The sequence below is a fragment of the Ovis aries genome, chromosome 8, assembly GCF_016772045.2.
Source record: "Ovis aries strain OAR_USU_Benz2616 breed Rambouillet chromosome 8, ARS-UI_Ramb_v3.0, whole genome shotgun sequence".
Taxonomy (NCBI): Eukaryota; Metazoa; Chordata; class Mammalia; order Artiodactyla; family Bovidae; genus Ovis; species Ovis aries.
Window position 1 is genome coordinate 27,959,880 of NC_056061.1, and position 12,880 is coordinate 27,972,759.

A 12,880-nucleotide genomic window follows, 5' to 3' on the forward strand; every position below is an offset into this window, starting at 1 on the left:
ACTTTTGCATTCCAGTCCCCTATAATGAAAAGGACATCTTTTGGGGGTGTTAGTTCTAAAATATCTTGTAGGTCTTCATAGAACTGTTCAACTTCAGCTTCTTCAGCATTACTGGTTGGGGCATAGGCTTGGATAACTGTGATATTGAATGGTTTGCCTGGAAATGAGCAGAGATCATTCTGTCTTTTTTGAGATTGCATCCCAGTACTGCATTTCAGATTCTTTTGTTGACCATGATGGCTACTCCATTTCTTCTAAGGGATTCCTGTCCTCAGTAGTAGATAGAATGGTCATCTGAGTTAAATTCACCCATTCCAGTCCATTTTAGTTCGCTGATTCCTAGAATGTTGATGTTCACTCTTGCCATCTCCTGTTTGACCACTTCCAATTTGCCTTGATTCATGGACCTAACATTCCAGGTTCCTATGCAATATTGCTCTTTACAGCATCAGACCTTGCTTCTATCACCAGTCACATCCACAACTGGGTTTTGTTTTTTCTTTGGCTCTATCCCTTCATTCTTTCTGGAGTTATTTCTCCACTGATCTCCAGTAGCATATTGGGCACCTACTGAGCTGGGGAGTTCCTCTTTTGGTATCCTATCATTTTGCCTTTTCATACTGTTCGTGGGGTTCTCAAGGCAAGAATGCTGAAGTGGTTTGCCATTCCCTTCTCCAGTGGACCACATTCTGTCAGACCTCTCCACCATGACCCGCCTGTCTTGGGTGGCCCCACAGGGCATGGCTTAGTTTCATTGAGTTAAACAAGGCTGTGGTCCTAGTATGATTAGATTGACTAGTTTTCCGTGATTATAATTTCAGTGTGTCTGCCCTCTGATGCCCTCTTGCAATACCTACCGTCTTACTTGGGTTTCTCTTACCTTGAGCGTGGGGTATCTCTTCACGGCTGCTCCAGCAAAGCACAGCCGCTGCTCCTTACCTTGGACGAGGGGTATCTCCTCACTGCCGCCCCCTGATATTGAACGTGGCGTAGCTCCTCTAGGCCCTCCTGTGCCCACGCAGCCACCTCTCCTTTAATGTGGGGTTGCTCCTCCCGGGCTGTCGCCCCTGACCTCTGACATGGGGTAGCTCCTCCTGGCTGTTCCTGTGCCGTTGCAGCCTGGCACTCTCGGCTGCTGCCCCTGACCTTGGACATGGGGTAGGTCCTCTTGGCCGCTGCCCCTCAGGCATGGGGTCCTCCTGGCTTCTGCCCCTGACCTTGGACGTTGAGTAGCTCCTCTCAGCCATGCTTGTGCGCCATTGCAGCCGCCCGCGCTTGTGTATAGGACTTAACAAACCAACTCCTTCACATGGTTACTACTAGTCAAAAGGAGCAGACATCACCATGAAGGATTTTAGTGTTTTTCTAATTATGACGAGATGCAATAATTGGGCTCATAAAATCATCTCCTGAATATATCTAACTATCTGAAGACCTGTTCTGATAGTTTTTCCCAAAGCACAGAGTGCCTCATTTCTGGTGTTGAAGATCAGCAGCTGTAGCACCTCATAATTTAATCCTCTTAGAAGTAGATGGTAAGTGCCAAGTCACCTTTTGTAGGTGACAAAAACAGCTTTCTATCACAAACAAGTTGGAAGAGCTATTAGGTAGAGCTGGTGAGGTGAGCACAGGTCATCAGAAGCTAAGATGTCCCAGCTTGCAGTGTGGACTCACCCCACCATACTTCCAATATTCCTTAGCAAATCAAATTTCAGCATAAAAAATTGTCAAAATACAAGAAAAAGGAAAAAGTAGTCAGAGAACCAAATGACTTCAAAATTCAAACAAAAAAGAACAGGAACTGAGAAGCATAGTCCCAACACCAAATTCCTCCTGGGGAAAGAAGAGCCTGGGCACAGAGCAGGGAAGGGCCCTTATCCTTTCATCTGCCTCTCAGCCCTTACAAGTCCAAATCCCAGCTGCAGACTCTTTTCAAGGAAGCAGGGTCTCATCAGTTAGAAAGATTCAGTTCAGTTCAGTTCAGTTGCTCAGTCATGTCTTACTCTTTGAGACTCCATGGACTGCAGCATGCCAGGCTTCCCTTGTCCATCATCAACTCCCAGAGCTTGCTCACACTCATGTCTATTGAGTCGGTAATGCCATCCAACCATCTCATCCTCTGTTGTCCCCTTCTCCTTCTGTCTTCAATCTTTCCCAGGATTGGGGTCTTTTCCAATGAGTCACTTCTTCCCATCAGGTAGCCAAAGTATTGGAGTTTCAGCCTCAGCATCAGTCCTTCCAATGAATATTCAGGACTGATTTCCTTTAGGATGGACTGGCTTGATCTCCTTGAAGTCCAAGGGACTCTCAAGAGTCTTCTCCAACACTGCAGTTCAAAAGCATCAGTTCTTCAGCACTCAGCTTTCTTTATGGTCCAACTCTCATATCCATACATGACTTCTAGAAAAACCATAGCTTTGACTAGACAGACCTTTTTTGGCAAAGTAATGTCTGCTTTTAATATGCTATCTAGGTTGGTCATAGCTTTTCTTCCAAGGAGCAAGCGTCTTTTAATTTCATTTCTGCAGTCACCATCTGTGGTGATTTTGGAGTCCAAGAAAATAAAGGCTCTCACTGTTTCCATTGTTTCCCCTCTATTTGCCATGAAGTGATGGGACCAGATGCCATGATCTTAGTTTTCTGAATGCTGAGCTTTAAGCCAACTTTTTCACTTTCATCAAGAGGCTTTTTAGTTAGAATGATTAGGAAACATCAAGTTAATCAGAAGGTTGCAGGCAAGAGATAATGAGAGGGCAAACAGTAGAGCAGGACTAGAAAGGAGGAGAAAGTCTTAAGTATTCTGTCCTTGGAAATGCGATGTGGAATAATGGGGAGTGAGGAGTTGAGGTAACTCCCAGGTTTCTGACTGGAAGGCAGTTTTGCAGTTGGGTGGGACAAGGACTACTTCAGGGCAACATGCCAGGAGACAGTGCAGGAGAATCAATAAGACAGGATTCAGTTTTATGCAAATTGAACCACAGCACTTGAAGCCTATACAACGCCACTTAGTATCAATATCCTGTCACAGTCTTTAATAATCATTTATCTGTCATTCTTGTGTCCTCAGATAAGCTGCAGCCTCCTCAGGGGCGTGTACTATTCTATTAGAACAGTGCTTTATACAAAATGACAATAATATAATAGTTATAATAACATAATAATAGGAATAATAGCTATCATTCACATGCTTACCAGACAGTTTTCTAAGGGGTTTGCATGTATGAACTTATTTAACTCTGGCAACAATCATGTGAGGGAGGACCTTTCATTATTCCTGTTTTATAGATGAGGAAACTGATCTTGTCCAAGCTAGCATAGCTTGGAGTGTTTTATACTCTCTGAGTTGCATGAAACTTTGTTGCAGAAGACCATGAAAAGCATGTAATGTTGTGCCAACCATAGCATTAAGTGTTAGAAGCTAATATCTTGTCTATGTATTTATCTAGGGATCACTGTGGTATTAGTCTTGAATGCATTACATTTCTGGGTACCATATATTTGAAATTTTACTGTATCAGTTGATGAATGTTGCATGCCACACTAACCAATATCCATTTATTCCACAATATCCCAGATGATTATTTAGCCGTGACATTTGTTCCATATTTCAGTTTTATAACAAAGGGGAATATTTTCTTCCTTAGACTGTTAGAGAAGACGAAGACATGAGTGAGGAAGAACCTGATAACAATGAAGATGATATTGATAACATTCTTGAAGATGAATTTCCAAAAGATGAGGAAGTGATGAGTGAGGAAGAGGAAGAGCAGGAAATTGATGCTCTCGAACGCCTGAGGGGTGAACTCGGAGAAAAATTTGAAGCAGATATGAATAATTTACAAATAATACAGGTTATTACTGTTTGATAATTCAAAAATTAACATGTGAGAAGGAAACAAAAGCAATTTGGTTTATTCCTTGGTTTCTTTTTAACATTTCAAAAGAAATATATATTTTTGGGGGTTAAGTCCCTCAGTACCACTTACAATTATAAAAACTAGTTAATAAATCAAGGGCAATACGGAAACCATATAGGGTCAAAAGTTTTAGCCACCACCACACAGAGTCACCTGGAAGTTTAAAAGTATTTGTTTTCTAGACTGAAGCAGTTTATGCATTGTGACTGAATACTACCAGCCTCCTTCTCAGTAAAAAAATTTGGTTTTATGATTTTTCTGATCAGGAAGAATTTGAGAAGCTTTTGATACCAGTAATTCTCATTAATGGATCTCGGAAAATCCACATTGTCCAATACACATTGAATACAAAACTGAAACCACTGGTAGAGAATCGTGCAAGCATTTTTGAGAAATGTTATCCAATATCATCACGCCTTGCCCAGAAAATGCTCAGCTTTACCTACAAGTACATAAGCTCATTCGGCTACTGGGACCCTGTAAAGGTAATATCAGCAAATGCATCTGAAAGTCACGTTTCTTCTTTTATATCTTTTTGATGTATGTCTAAGAAGAAGACAGTGGATAATTTTTTTAAACTGTAAGCATTATACAGTATTCTTAAATAGCTATAAAAATATGCATTGTTGTTTTGCCTTTCTGAAGTAGGAGAAGTACTTGAAGGGTTTAAATTTCTTTCATCTATTTCTGTAGAGAGAATTCAGTTCCAACTTGGTTCTAACTCTGCAGCAGAGGAAGTTCGTAGCAGAAATATTTTCAAACTAGACATCTAGTGAGCTGAGCTTCAACACTAATTTGCTATTTAATTTTAGGCAAGCCATTTAAATTCTTTGATTCTGTTTCCTCACCTTAAAGTGGGAGAATGCCATCAGGCCAATGGGGTCAAATGCAAGAATATGAAGTCCTCTGGAAAGTGTGAGATACCAAACAAAACGTGCTTTTAATGTTCATCACAAACTTAACTGTCAAGTAGAATATTTTTATGTAGTGTGGACAAACATATCTGATGTAATTGGAATTCAGTGACTTCAAATGTGGGATGATTTTCAACAAATTTTAAATAAGAACCCTCTAGCTGCTGTTCCAGTCCCTGGGAGCAGAGCAGTGAACAAAACAGGCAAGGCTCCTTTTGTCATGGGCTTTATATGATAGCTGGATTGGAGAGGATGAACAGGCAATACATAAGTAAACAAACAGGTTCTAGTCAGGTTGTATTAAGTGCTATAAAGACAGTAAAGAAATGCCTTGTAACAGTGCCGGGGTCCAGCCCCGGTGGATCCAGGGTAATTCAAAGCGGGACAGCATGGCGAGAGAGATATATATAGATTTAGAGAGAGATAAGGAAAGAGTTTGCAGTTAAGAGAATAGAGGAGAGAAAGAGGCTGTATTCCTTGGTTTACATAGAAAGCCAATAAAGCCTCAGACAAGAGACTTATACCATCTACGTAGGGCCACAGGTGCCCGCTTGAATAGCAGAGGGTGCCCCACCTTGGGCTCCCTCTTGCGTGGGTCTTAGAAGCCCAGGCAAATAAGTAGACACAGTGAGCCTCTATGCTTCAGAAGGGAATCAGCCAGAAAATAGAGTAAGAAAAGAAGACACAGGGGTAGCCAGATTTCCAAGAAACTGGTTCATCCTTTATTTTCCAGGAAAGCTTTTATACTTTTTTTGTACATAGAGATCAATGGATAATACAAAGCCATGCAGGGTCAGCAGCCCTGGCCGTTATCAAGACCAGGCTTTCTCTCTGCATACCTAGCTGTATACACAGGTCTTAGGTGATTTACATCATCTTCTGGCCAGGAGGCCTATTAGCATTTTATGGCCCTTTTCTGATAAGGGTCCATCAACCAGAAAACTTATTTGCCTTAAAAGTGTTGTTCTTACTAAAGTCTGGTGCCACTCTCAGAAAGCACTAATTAAGGTTACATTTTTACAAAGCAAGGATACAACAATTTATAGCAAGGAAAGAGGAATACAGTGATTTATAACAAAGAGAAAATTCATTAACTCAAAAGTCTAGTATTGCTAACATCAAAACTACTATATTCTTTTTTCTACATCCCAATTACATTGATTAATATCCTTCAGGTGCCTAAAAGATAAGGGATATGGAGGCCTGGCGGCAGTCATTAACTCAACAATGAAAACCCTCCACCAATATAATTCTTAGCTCCTTAAAAAGGGCTCTATATCTTTAAAATGTTTTAAGCTTCGTGCCTCTTGCGGCTGGGGGGCTATAAACAATCACATGTGTAGTTGTAAAAGTCCCCGTAAACCTGTCAGGCAAGTTAGAGAGCCTTCAGAGGGGTTTGAGCTGAGACACTCCTTTTATATGCAGGAGACTGTTAACTGGAGCTCTAAGTTAACTTTTTCCAGAGAAAGGTGGTTGGGGATAGCCCCTGTTAATGTCAGAAATGTTGGTGAAAGTCATAAAATAATAAGACAGACAAATTCTGGTTTTGGGGTAGATGCTCAAGAAGGCCCAGGGGGGTTTCCTCGAAGCCTAATCTTGCCTTTGCCTATCAGGCCTCTTCCTCAAGACCTTTGCCACAGGCGGAATTCCGCATGCTGGCTCCCGGCATAAAGATACACTGGCCCTCTCGAGCAGTGCACCTTCTTACTTCCGTCAGTGAAGTAGCACAGTAGTCAGTGGAGAAAACATGGCTTCCGGAGTCAGACTGCCTGCGTTTAAAACCACTGCTTCCTAGCTGAGTGACCTTGGACAGATTACTGAACCTCTCTAAGCCATTCCCATTTGCACACTGGGAATAAGAATAGTTCCTACCTCACGATATCATTACAGTTATTAAATCAGTTAGTTATTGGAAAGTACTTGCAACCGTGCATGGTTTCTTGTGAGTGCTCAATTAACATAAGCTGTTGTTATTAATGGGCTTCCCTTGTGGCTCAGCTGGTAAAGAATCCACCTGCAATGCTGTTATTAATATATGTTCATTACATATTAGTGTTTGAGTTGGTAAGTTGTGTCTGACTCTTGAGAACCCATGGGCTATAGCCTGCTAGGTTTCTTTGTCCATGGGATTCTCCAGGCAAGAATACCGGAGTGGATTGCCATTTCCTTCTCCAAGGGATCTTCCTGACCCAGGAATCGAACCCAGGTCTCCTGTATTGCAGGAGATATGTATATAATATGTATATAAAATACATATTTATGTGTATAAGTAATATATATATATATATAAAAAATATGTATAAGTAGCTCAGTTGGTAAAGAATCCACCTGCAATGCAGGAGGCCTCAGTTCTATTTCTGAGTTGGGAAGATGCCCTGGAGAAGGGATAGGCTATCCACTCCAGTATTCTTGGGCTTCTCTTGTGGCTCAGCTGGTAAAGAATCCGCCTGCAATGCAGGAGATCTGCATTTGATCCCTGGGTTGGAAAGATCCCCTGGAGAAAGGAAAAGTTAACCACTCTAGTATTCTGGCCTAGAGAATTCTGTGGACTGTATAGTTCATGGAGTTGCAAAGAGTTGGACACGACTGAGCAACTTTCACTTTTACTTCATAATATGCATGTAAAATATCTATATAAAATCACATATATGTATAAATACACACATTATAATAGTATAAATACATTATAATCATATAAATACAACATTACAATAATAATATATAATATAAACATAATATAAATATTATATATTATATGTTTTATATATATAACATATATAATAACAAAATATACAACAATAGTATAAATTATAACATTATAACATTATAACACTATACATACATTATAATAACAATGTTGTTATTAATATGTATTACTCTTATTGGTCACTGATGAAAAATATTTTGGGGGAAGGGATCCAAAATAGAGCAGTATGCATATTACTTGAAACCTTCTTGGTTGATACTGATACAGTAATTTTCAGTTCTACTTAATTGTGATATTAATATCTTCTTTACCTTAACCATAAGATTTCAAGAGAAATCTTTTTAAATATCATGATAAAATATAGAAACATTATGACAAGTCCCTCCATAAATAATCAGATAAAGTGAAGCATATATGGATCATTTAGAAAGCTTTTGAAAAATAGTCACACCCTGTCTCTTTGAGATGGGCAAGAGAGGGGAAGAAGCAGGCAAAGTCCAAACCCTATTCAAGGGCCCATGTCTGAATATAATTAGGACTGCACAAAAATGTCTTGTGAATAAATGAGTGCATGGTCATAGGAAGGCTTTAAGCATATAAAGAATCATTTTTTCAGGGCTGTTGGGAATCTTTCCAGGTCCCAATAATTTGATGTTTCAGATTTGATGACACCTTGGGTATTCTGACCTATAGAGGAGAAAGATACATGGTAGATATTTTGGGAAATAGCAGAAACCATTGCAAGAATTCATAGTTAATTTGGGAATTTGAAATGGAATCATTAAACTTTCAGCTTTTCTTTTACTACCAAATATAAGAAACAGAACAGACATTCCCATCCCGTCCCTAAGCTTCTTCTTATCCCTAGCATTTACACTCAGCCATGAACATCACTCCAGCCCCAAAATGGTGATGCTGATAACTCCATTTACCTGTGACAACTGACCTGGTGTAACTCTAGGTGTGTGTGTCAGTCACTCAGTCGTGTCTGACTCTTTGCAACCCCATGGACTGTAGCCCACCAGGCTCCTCTGTCCATGGAATACTCTAACTCTAGGGGAGAAGCAATATTACCGTACCATTGCCCACCTACTCTGTCAAGTCCAGGGATGACTGATGCTGGGCTATCTGATAATGTAAGAAAGACATACATTAATTACCCATTTATCATCATTACCAGTGCAAAGATGTGGGACCAGTCCTTCCTCTCCATTCCATACCAACACGTTAGGCTGCTGTTTTGGTGTATTTTTCCCTTTTGTGGCTGCTATTCATATTTATGTGAATGGGAATTTTGTCTGTATAAAAATGTAAAAGAGAAGTCAGTAAGATTCATCCCACCAGTATACTCCCAAAGATATCCCAGAACTCCATCTATCCATGCTGTCTTACTGGAATGACATCTTTGGACAGCATAGTAGAATTCTGTATTAGTCTGCATATGTTACCATATTGGAATACCACAGACTTTGTGACTTAAATGACAGAAATGCATTTCCTTACTGCTCTGCAGGCTGGAGTCCAAGATCCTGGTACCAGCAGGGATGGTTTTTCTGCTGAGGTCTTGCTTCCTGGTTTGTAGATGGCCATTTCTCATGGTGTCTCCAATGCTTTCCCTTTGTGCTCATGCACTCCTGGTGTCTCTCTTCTAAGGACGCCAGTTCTCTTAGATTACAGCCCCATTCTTATAACCTCATTTAATCTTCGTCATCTCCTTAAAGGTCCTGTCTCCAAATATAGTCACTTTGAGGGTTAGGGCTTCAAACCGTGATTTTAGGACAGCACATTTCCATGGTGGCTCAGACAGTAAAGCATCTGTCTACAATGCAGGAGACCCAGGTTCAATCCCTGGGTTGGGAAGATCCCCTGGAGAAGGAAATGGCAATCCACTCCAGTACTATTGCCTGGAAAATCCCATGGACAGAGGAGCTTGGTAGGCTACAGTCCATGAGGTCGCAAAGAGTCGGACATGACTGAGAGACTTCACTTCACTTCACATTTCCATACGTTATACCACCTTAGGAATGGACCTGTTTGTGAAGATAAATTGGCCCATGAATATATCCGAACACATTTACACTCCTTGGCAGAAACACTCAGTATACACTAAACGCATTATAAAGGAAGTAGAACTATAACTGTCAGAAACTGAAACCCATTAAAGAAAAACATTTATTGCATGTGAGTATAAAATAACTTGTTCTTTTTACACAGTTTTTTAATATCAATATTCAATTATAATTAGTTTTCTTGTGATATAAGAAAGATTTTACAAATTTGTTTTTAGAAATATATTTGGGGAAATGCTGTTTAAAATAAGGCTAATTTGTTAATTCAATTGTGTATATATTGCAGCTAAATGAAGGCGAGACCATCAAACCAGTTGAAAATTCAGAGAATCCACTTTATCCTGTAATCCATCGTCAGTATATTTATTTTTTATCTAGTAAGGAAACTAAAGAAAAATTTATGAGGAACCCAATCAAATATATCTGCCAACCCAAACCTAAGCCTACTATCCCCATTAGGATTGCAATTCTGGGGCCTCCAAAATCTGGAAAAACTACAGGTAAGTGTGTGTCTAGCGTTCCTATCCTTAAGCATACAAGAATCTCCTGAAAAAGAGGACTGCTTTTCTTAGGAAACTGTCAAAACTGACTCAGTAAGAGGCAGAGCAACTAAATAGACCAATAACCACTGAAGAGAAGGCATTCAAAAATATAGCCCCACTCCAAAACAGGCCATGATCAAATGGTTTTAGAGGGAAATTATGTCAACCTTTCAAAAATTAAAAATTCAAGAGACACTTCCTGTGATTTTATAAGCTTTTCAGAACAAGGGAAAAGAAAGTAAGCTGTCCAATTTATTTTCAGTTTTTTTAAATTAAGAATATAGTCCATACAATTAAAAAGGTATAAATACAAATTCATTTTAAAGTCAGCATGACCCTGATATGAAAACTAAACAAAGATAATATAAGAAAAGAAATTACAAACTAATATTATTTATAAATATAGTCAAATAACAGTATATTAAGATTTTATTTGCATAAAAATTATATTAAAAAATTATGAATACAATCTACTGTATTAATAATTTAAAAAGTGAAAATTCATTATCTTAATCATTGCTGATAAAGGCATTTAGTAAACTATGTTTGAATTTTCTATATATTTTTTAAAGCAAGTAGTCCAGCAATAGGTGAGTGTGGTATTTCAAAATGACATGATAATCACATGACTAGTGGTTGGTTACAATGAGAATAAAATGGGAAAGGATAGATACCAGAAATATTTAAAAGGAAAACAACAGGACTTAATGACTGATGGCATAGAAAATGAAAGGGAGGGATTAGGTCAAATATTGATTTGTCACCAGAAATAATAAAAGAGGGTTTCGTGTTTTAGCTCTTCAGATGAAAAGTGTATTTTAATGTACATTCAAAATAAGATCCTCCAACACAGCAAAAAGTAACATGTATACAGTACAGATTTCTTAGTCTTTGTCGAAACAGAGGCTAACTTTTTAACAGAATCCCAAATTGTAAAAGTTTGTTTTTATAGCTGAAAAATAATGCGTCTGACCCTAGCATTTGTGGCAAAGTTGAGATGAAGGCTTCTGCAGCCCCTCACAGGGGCATCCTTTCAGTGGCCGTAACTGTGGCCAGTTTACCCGTATTCCCCAGGGGACCAGGTGAGTCTCAATGTCCTCTACACATGCTGTCTCCAGTATCCTCTATACACCCTGTCTCCAGACCATGATGAGGCAAGGTTTGTAGACTCCATCAGAGCATACCTGCATTTAACAGTAACTGGAAACCACTGGGCTTCCCAGGCGGCGCTAGTGGTAAAGAATCTGCCTGCCAATGCAGGGAACATCAGAGACGGATTCAATCCGGGGTTGGGAAGATCCTCTGGATGAGGGCATGGCAACCCACTCCAGTATTCTTGCCTGGAAAATCCTGAACAGAGGAGCCTGGAGGGCTACAGTCCATAGGCTTGCAAAGAGTTAGACATGACTGAAGCAACTGAGCACACGCACACAGACAGAAGCCTAATCTATGGCCTCACGTAGCAGAAGCAGAGGGTGTGGCCGAGTCCTCTCTCAGCCAGTGGCAATATCTGTGTGCCCTTGGACAAGCCATTCCATTTCAGTGGGCTGCAGTTCTTTTACCTGTAAAACTGGAATTTCAATACCCACTCGCCACACTTGATGGAATAGTTGAAAATATCAAATAAAGTCAAAGAAGAAATACTGCCTTATAAACTGTAAACTATTAATAAAGTGTCAGATACACCACTATAATTTTTAGAAAATTTAAAAAATTATGTCCTAGAGGCTTAAGTGCACTTAACTGTATGGGGTAAGTTATCCTGATTGCAGCCTGATAGGGAAATGGGTTAACCCAATGACACAAGAACATTGAATTGTTATTTTGGACATAAAAAGACCAAATATTAATAGTACACATAGGATGCCTTAAAAAGCTCTCAAATTTTTTGCTACCTTGTACAAAAGGAAAAAACACTTACATGGTTTGGTTATGGAAAAACGTAACATAGTTGGCTCATTAACCAGATCTGTCAGCCACATACCTGAAGTGCTAATAATGACTGACCTTTGAATAGTATTAATTCAATGAAGTGAAGTGAAAGTGTTAGTTGCTCAGCCATGTCTGACTCCTTGCAACTCCATGGACTGTAGCCCACCAGGCTCTTCTGTTCATGGAATTCTCTAGTCAAGAATACTGGAGTGGGTAACCATTCCCTTCTCCAGGGGATCTTCGAAACCTGGGGATTGAACTCCAGCCTCCAACACTGCAGGCAGATTCTCTACTGTCTGAGCCACCACCAGAGAATCCCATTAATTCAATAAAATGTAGCTATTTTAATTTTTGAAATTTCTTTGAGGAACGTGAAGATTAACTTGCTATTGTTGTCAATTAACTAGAATCTGAAACTAAGGTTAACAGATGGGTTTGTGAAACAGAATAAGTTTAAAATTTTAATGTTTTTCAGTTGCCAAAAATATTTCAAGTGAATATGGCTTAAAGCGTTTGTCGATAGGAGATGCTTTGCGTTATGTATTAAACAACCAACCAGACACAGAGCTGGCACTTATGCTAAATTGGCATCTTCATAAAGGAATGACAGCACCTGATGAACTGGCTATTCAGGCGTTAGAATTATCTCTGATGGGAAGTGTATGTAATACCGCAGGGTAAGTGGGGGCCATAGGGGTGGGAGAGAGTGGGAGGGAGTTAAATCTTAAAGAAATTACTCATTGGAATTAATTAAAATACCTTAAACAGAGTTTAAAGCTCTTGTAAAGGGTGTGTGATC

At 39.5% G+C, this 12,880-nt stretch overlaps 1 protein-coding gene and 1 long non-coding RNA gene across 3 annotated transcripts in view; one reads left to right on the forward strand and one right to left on the reverse strand.

The window, feature by feature from the left end:
* The window catches only part of AK9 (adenylate kinase 9), a 122,418-nt gene that overhangs the window by 95,089 nt on the left and 14,449 nt on the right, over nt 1-12,880 (forward strand). For both annotated transcript variants that reach the window (XM_042253323.1, XM_027972377.2), the window contains 4 exons: nt 3,645-3,851; nt 4,184-4,402; nt 9,894-10,107; nt 12,557-12,758. In XM_042253323.1, the coding sequence (XP_042109257.1) occupies nt 3,645-3,851; nt 4,184-4,402; nt 9,894-10,107; nt 12,557-12,758 (842 nt within the window). The remainder of the gene's footprint in view (nt 1-3,644; nt 3,852-4,183; nt 4,403-9,893; nt 10,108-12,556; nt 12,759-12,880) is intronic.
* Nucleotides 7,855-9,700, reverse strand: LOC132660235 (uncharacterized). Its single transcript, XR_009601611.1, has 3 exons — nt 9,042-9,700; nt 8,716-8,836; nt 7,855-8,225 (listed from the first exon to the last, which is right to left on the reverse strand). It is a non-coding gene; the product is annotated as an uncharacterized LOC132660235 (long non-coding RNA).